Source organism: Anoplolepis gracilipes, chromosome 1 (assembly GCF_047496725.1).
Source record: "Anoplolepis gracilipes chromosome 1, ASM4749672v1, whole genome shotgun sequence".
Classification (NCBI taxonomy): Eukaryota; Metazoa; Arthropoda; class Insecta; order Hymenoptera; family Formicidae; genus Anoplolepis; species Anoplolepis gracilipes.
Genome location: NC_132970.1, coordinates 15,343,949 through 15,351,498, shown reverse-complemented (window position 1 = coordinate 15,351,498; position 7,550 = coordinate 15,343,949). Strand labels below are relative to the sequence as shown.

The window sequence follows — 7,550 nt, the reverse complement described above, 5'->3', positions numbered from 1 at the left end:
TCATCGTTATTAACTTTCTCTTGTCATCGGTGACACACGTTAAATCATAGAGACGCGTTTCTTAAATATTCCTACTGGGGGTGAGTGAAACGCGAGGAACGGTATGGTTCGCTAACGTGACATAATTCTCCTTCGTCCCGTTTACTACGAGAAAAAAGAAACCTCTCTAGAGAATCGTATTTATATATATATATATATATATATATATATATAAATACGATTATATATATATATATAAATACGATATATTATATATATATATATATATATATATATTATATATATATATATTATATATATATATTATATATATTATATATATATATTATATATATTATATATATATATATATGTATATATATATATATTAATATATATATATATATATATATATATATATATATATATATATATATATATTAATAAAAATCGCGGAAGTATCTTTCCTCTCGTCTCTTTACAAATGTTATATATCACCTAATAGAAATTTGTACAGTGTTCTTTTCGCGATAAAATTTTTCGTTGCCATCTAATTATTTAATTATACACGTATTTCTTCTTTACGTCGATTCGATTTTTCTTCCTTTCTCGTCGCTTTGTGACTCCGCGGACTAACGTACATCAATTTTTAATACACGAACACGATGCGAAAGTGCTAAACTTTTCTCTCATTTCGCAGGTCCTAGATTCTTTTTATCTTCGCATCAAATGGAACTTTTTCTTGTCGTCTCGTCGCTCCTACTACAATACAATAATCTTGTTTCAGAGCTATGTTCTAATAAAATCCTCAATATTCGAACCGATTCAAGCAATTACAAACGCGATCATCTTACGATAGAATTTTTACAACAATCTAACTTCCGCGACTGCTCGCTCTCAAAAAGAGCCCCCGAACGTTCTGAATGTAACGCGACTATAATACTGTTAAAAAACAAACCAGTTGATAACAGCGCACACGTAGATACATCTAGGATCTACAAACGTCAGTGATTGGATTATCGATCGTGGTGGATACATTGCAAGCAAGTTTAACAATCTGTGAAACGCTTCGATCGTTCGATGCTTATGACGTACGATCCTCTTTGCCGAGCGACGATGTAATAATAACGATAAATTAACTTTGTTAATAATAATAATAATAATAATAATAATAAATAATGTTATACCGCCCGCTTTTTTCAATCGATCTCGTCAAGGACGAAGAGGGATGGGGAAGGGATAGGGAGTAATATTTAATTACGTGCGCGTATTACATTCATATAACGAGTCTGTAGAAACTATAGAACTAGGTGATAGAAGAGCTTCTGATATGCGTGTATATGTGAGAAGGGGAGCTAACTGGTCCATTTGTTGTTCTTTACGATGCCTAGTGCAAACAAATGTGGGGCGTAAAAAAGGATTGTGTAACAAGATCTTCGGGGATTTTGTTCGCCGAATTCTTTTGCATTTTTTTTTTTTTTTTTTTTGTAGAGCACATGTTTTACAAGTATAACTGGGGTGGGGTTTTAATTCTTTGTGGTTATATTCTTTGGAAACTTCTCCGGAATAAGTATACTGACGCGTAAATATAATTATCACTGTCGGCTGTCTTTCATGGAGATTTACGGTATCACGGAGAATAATCCGATTATATAACTTGAAAATACTAATTTATCTCGTGAAAGTGCAAATATCGATGTTTTGCAAGGTCAAAAGTATGGCGGACCATTCTAAGCTATGATAATCCTGCGCGTCGGAGCGTTACCTCTCGAACAGTTACTCGCAAACGGTTCTGTACATTAAAGGGAAACGAACTCTCCCCGTCCTTCGAAGCGCAAATCACCCGGTTCGACCTCTGGGCTATGTTGAGATCTCGATCACCGGCTCGGCGGTGTTATTATTGAGCAGCTCCTGCTTCTCCCTAAGCTTCAAGTCGTACTGCGAGGGCGACGGCGACTCCTTGGCCTCGATCGGCGACAGTCCATCCGTCTCCTCTAGCGGAGACGCGCCCTCCTCGCTATCCTCGTCCTCGTCATACTCCATCTTACTCTCGTTTATCTCTCGTAGCTGACTGGGAATATAGGCCGGGTGATGAGGAAGTCCGTAGCCACTCTCGCCACCGTAAGTAACCTTGCCCATGAAGGACCTAATCTCGTCGAAGTATGTGTCTTCCCGCTCGTTTTCGTTACTACTGCCAGGCGAGTCGGCGACCGAGACTACGCCGCTACCGTCGTCGGCTTCGTGCTTCTTAAGATGTCGGTCCAGATTGGTCTGCTGGCCGAAACACCTCTCGCAGAGCGGACACTTGAACGGCCGTTGCTTGTCGTGGATGTTTCGGACGTGCCGCTGTAGGTTGCTCGAGATGCTGAAGGATCGCTCACAATACTTACATTTGTACGGCTGTTCGCCGGTGTGCGTTCTCAGATGTCTCGTGAGATTGGCTGAACGCGGGAACACCTTGCCGCAGAACTTACAGGAATACCGATCCTTCATCTTGCCATGGACATGATGATGATGGTGATGGTGATGGTGGTGATGGGGTGACATCACGGCCTCTTGAAACGGTTTCACGCCGGGGAACGCGCTCAATGGCGGCCGGGCGAGCAAATCGAAACCATTTCCTGGCCTAGCGCCGCTGAGCCCGTTCATAAGCGAGCCTAAAAAAGGAAGCCCGCGCGGTGGACCGAAGGGTGGAAGCGGAGGTATCAGTCTGGATTCCGGAGCGGCTGTCCCCGGGGGCGGTGGCGCCCCAGGAAATCCCGGAAACGTCCCCGTCGGGCCGCGATACATCGTCTCGAGAAACATCGGATGTATCGGTCTGGGATAAGCCATATGCGGCGGCGTATTGGTCGGTGGTTGTTCGGTCGGCAGACTAGTCCTCAGTTGCTGAGGACTGTTCGGAACTTCCTTGGTTTCGATTTCCATCGGCAACGGAGCGGCGGTGTCCTCTTCCAGTTTCGGAGGGTCAGGAGATGCGAGTGTCTCTTCCTTCGACACCAGCACTGGCGCCGGCGATGGTGTGCGACTCTTCCTATTCACGCTTTTCAAAGTGATGTCCTGCTTCTTAGTCTGCACTCTTAAATCCAACGGCTGTTCTGTCGTCTCTTCCTTCGAAACACTCGACGCTCTTTCAGTTTTCATTTTTCGCTCGTTGTTTCTGGTCGTTGTTTCTCTCCTCTTGGACAAATCGTCGTCGCTTTCCGGAGTCGGTTGAACCGGAGGTCTAGCCGGAGACGGCCTGAAGGTAGAAGTAGCCTCCTCCGCCGTAGAAGGAGACACTTTATTGTGTTGTGGCAGCACCCTTGGAGGAGTGAATCGTTCCTTTTTGGGAAAAGGACTCTCGCTCCTTTTTTCAGCTTCCTCAATCTTCGGCGGAAAGAGAAGAGGTGTATTCAGAAAATTCGGAGCGTTCGGAAAAATTCCCGGATAAGGACCCATCAAACTAGGTGGGTAGAAGGGTAGACCACCTGGCAGGCTCACAGGAGGCCGTGGATACACCAGGAAGGGATTCGTCGTTGGCGTCGGTAACTGCGGCATAGTTCCAGGCGGACCGGTGGGAGTTGTGGAGTCGCAAAATCGCTTATGCTTCGATAACGACGTTACCGTGCTGAAGGACTGTCCACATTTAACGCATTTGATCTGCATGCGACAGTCGGCGTGCATACGCTTGTGCCGGCATAAATTCGAGAACTGCGTGTACGCCTTGAAACAGACTTCGCACTGGAAGGGCTTTACGCTGCTGTGAATGTGAGTGTGTTGCTTTAAGCCAGAACTGGTCGCAAAGGTCTTGCCGCACTCCGTGCAAGCGTGACTCCTGGCACCCACGTGATGCGTTCTAATATGGCGCTGTAGATTCGACGGGTCCGTGAAAACCTGCCGGATGTTTGACTTTTAGCGATTTTGAAGATGTTACTGGATCAAAAGGATTGTCTAATTTCGGCGAGCAAAGCGCGAATTTAAAACTTACCTTGGGGCAATTCTCGCAGGGATAATTCCTGAGATCACCATGAACGATAGCGCGATGCCGTACCAGAAGCGGCCGCCAAGCGTAAGCACGAGGACAGCTGTCACAACGGTGCTGCTCCGCAGGATATCTGTGACAAGTCACCAAGTGGCTATCCAATCTGAAAATAAATTATTCAAACAATCCATTAAATACAGTACACACACAAAAATAATAAAATAGATTATAAATTAAATATAAAATAAATATTTACAAATGTGTATCTATAAAAATGCACGCTATTGAAAAATAATATATATCTCCGAGCCAGACATGCATTTATTATAGCATTTTGTTTAAAAAGATTTCGCACATACGGAAGATTGATGATAGTTCTCCTTTGGCGAACAAAAATGTTTGCGAAACGTTACTTTCCATATACCTTGCTAGAACTTTAATCAGACCACCAGTGAGCAAGCAGGATGCGCTACGGTAACCGACAAAGACTGCGCCGAGCGCAAGTTCCGGATGATGACTAAGTGACTCTGCGGCGAGTGGCGGGTCTCGACTCTCGTGTAATAATAACGGTCGCACGCCCCTGAAGAAGAGGGCGGTCGTCGCGCACGAACACACGCCGTCACGAAGAAAAGCCATCGTTAGGAGGTGGGGGAGGGGGGAGGGAAAGAGTGGTTGTCACGGGGTAGGCATGGGTTATCGTCGCACGGGACGGTGTCGTGGTGTGCGGCAACATTGATTTTACACCCCCGGACACACGCGTCGTGTGAAACCTATTCGCGGTGAGATAGTGCCTTCATGGTAACGGTGTGTCGTGCCAGATGAGCTGCGGGCACGCGACGTCTTCGATGATGTATAAGGGGGAGGAGGGATAGCCTTAGTACGCTCCTGATCTCGTAGGCATAGGGTTTAACACCCCCAACAGGTGAATCTGCCGCGTCAAGAAACTTAGCTTAATGTCCGCTAGTAGAGAAAACGATGGTGAGTATTATCGTTGATCAGAGACGGTACAAACGACGAGCCGGTCAATTTTCATTAAAATTTGGATTTTTCTAGATACTTGAAATATATATAAATTATTACACACAAGATTATTTTTATTGTAAAGAAAAACTACTAAGTATTGTGTTACAAAATTATGTTGCGCTGAATAAAATATGATTGATTGAAAAGGTGAAAGCTAAGATTGAGAATTAAACGAGAGGGTAACATGAATTTATTAAAAGAAGAGGACGACATTTTATTCGGTTTCAAATATCCGTTCTTGAACAAAAAATTAATCACCGCAGTTAATATAGAGATAAAATTTCACTCGTGCAGAAAATGTGCTCAAATATTGTAAAGACCATATTAGCTATATATTAGTATTTGACTTTGCACTGTTGAATAGCATTTGGTAAATAAAAACTGAATTTCTTTTGAGAAAATAAAGATTTCACTCTCTCATCGGTCACACAACGTCTGATTTGTATTTAATATAATACTTTAACAGTAAAATTTTTTGCGCATCATAAAGAGAGAAAGAGAGAAAGAGAGAGAAAGAGAGAGAGAGAGAGAGAGAGAGAGAAAATAGAAAGAAAGAGAAGAGAGATTAGAAATATATTCAAGAGGAATTTATAGAATAATATCGATTTAATTTGCTTTTATATTATTCTCACCGTCTATAAATTCACATTAATTATTTCTCAATTAAAGACAATGACAGGGCAATGAACGACAACAGAACGAAAGCTGAGTAAGCAAGTATGTTGTTCAACGAATAAGGAGTCTTAAAGAAGAACACCAGAGAGAGAGAGAGAGAGAGAGAGAGAGAGAGAGATATCGTTCTTCAAAATCGCTCGCTCGCGTGACAAAAAAAGCTTTTGCGAGCGCGTATCGCGTAGCCTCTGAGATTAGAAGGCGATTACGCGTAGCACTCACCCTCTGAATTCCATCGATTAATTAATAATTGACGCTGAAAATCGACGGACGCGACGAAAGTGCTCTTTAACGCTCGTCGGTCGATTATAAAAGCCGTTGTCTCTCGATATCAATCGTGTCGTCGAGCACGTAATCGTCGCTCATCTGATTTCAAAAGCGTATAATGATGCGCTATGAATCCTTCATGAGATAGCACATTGTATTGTCGCATCAACGACGATTCGTCGAATAATGAAATACGAAGAATAACTTTTTTGTAAGGTAAAAATAAAAAATGTCTATCTTCATTCTAGCATAAATATTAATGAATATTATAATATAATATTAAGGTGTGGAACAGATCGTTTTTAATTGCTCATAAATGAAATATTTATCAAATTTTTTATCAGATATAAAATTTTTCAATGAAAAGAAGATATGCTTGGATTTTAAATCCAAGTTGGTAATTTTCGAAATTATACATACTTTTGAATATAAGCGTAAAATTATTTCTTCACTTGTATTTTGATATCTTGAAAAAACCATCATGACACAATAAAGGCTTACAGTTCAATATCTTGGAACGGTTTGTCGCAGACGGTGCATCTCGTTTCTCCCTCCTCTTCGTCTTCCTTGTCCTCGTCGACGGTTCCACTGTGTTGCGAGGCTGTAAATGACAAATGTAATGCAGGTTACAAGTATTCGTTGTACATCAAAGACAGGATGAGCAAAAGTCGCGACTTCATCGCAAGTGTAAATACATTTATATGTATACATATATATATATATATATATATATATATATATATATATATATATATGTGTGTGAATGCGAATGATCATAGCTCTATAATTTACAACCCCCTGCGAACAATGATACGTGACTCGTCGTGTTGTAGGCAAATTACGTGATCCAGAACCGCGCGAGGGGAGAAGAAGCGTGGCGTGACAAGTGGACACTCGTGGATTGTTCTTGAATTATTAAATTAAAGTGGCAATATCGTCTCATCTATTAAACGAAGACTTCGACATTCCTACGGGATTCGACTCGATGATTTAATTTCGTAGAATTGGCGGAAACAATTTTCGACAAACTCGTGTGGCGTTAAATCGTCGACTTTAAATCTCACTATAACATTTACGTAATTAAATCTCGCGCTTTTCGTCATGTTGTCAAATTATTCGCGCATTCAAAGTTTTACTGATTGAACCAGACATTTTCATTATTTATTTATACACAAAATTAATTTAAGCATAATTTTAAATTATAACATATAATCCGATAATTAAAATTACATAGTATCTTAATAATAAATTAATTTGTGCAACAACGATTAGAGAAAAATACGATTAGAGAAAATTTTTAATAAATATTATGGTAAAATTATTAATTATATTATATTTATTAATAAAAATTTTATATGAATTTTAATAAGTTCACATATACTAATTTACTAAATATGTATAATTATTTACATCGTTATTTTATAAAATATTTACCGTTTAATTAATAATCCCTCTCTCAAATATTGAGAACTCATCTACCACACTTGTCATACGATTGTAAAACAGTGGATCACAATAAGATTCAAATTACTTCACTGTCACTCTGTCACCTTTGCCTTTTTAACAAATACAATCCGACACACAAGCGATCGCAAAGACAACAGACACAATGATGTTCTAGTTAGTTGACGGTACAACGTTCAGTGAT

At 40.6% G+C, this 7,550-nt stretch overlaps 1 protein-coding gene across 4 annotated transcripts in view; it reads right to left on the bottom strand.

Annotated features, from left to right (window-relative positions):
• Nucleotides 1-391: 391 nt before the first annotated feature.
• The window catches only part of LOC140669589 (transcription factor hamlet), a 90,163-nt gene continuing 83,004 nt past the window's right edge, over nucleotides 392-7,550 (bottom strand). For 3 of the 4 annotated variants that reach the window (XM_072899603.1, XM_072899608.1, XM_072899587.1), the window contains 3 exons: nucleotides 6,404-6,503; nucleotides 3,947-4,103; nucleotides 392-3,867 (listed from right to left, as the gene is read on the bottom strand). In XM_072899603.1, the coding sequence (XP_072755704.1) occupies nucleotides 1,840-3,867; nucleotides 3,947-4,103; nucleotides 6,404-6,503 (2,285 nt within the window). In that variant the 3' untranslated portion in view covers nucleotides 392-1,839. The remainder of the gene's footprint in view (nucleotides 3,868-3,946; nucleotides 4,104-6,403; nucleotides 6,504-7,550) is intronic. The other variant, XM_072899595.1, reaches the window with a different exon arrangement.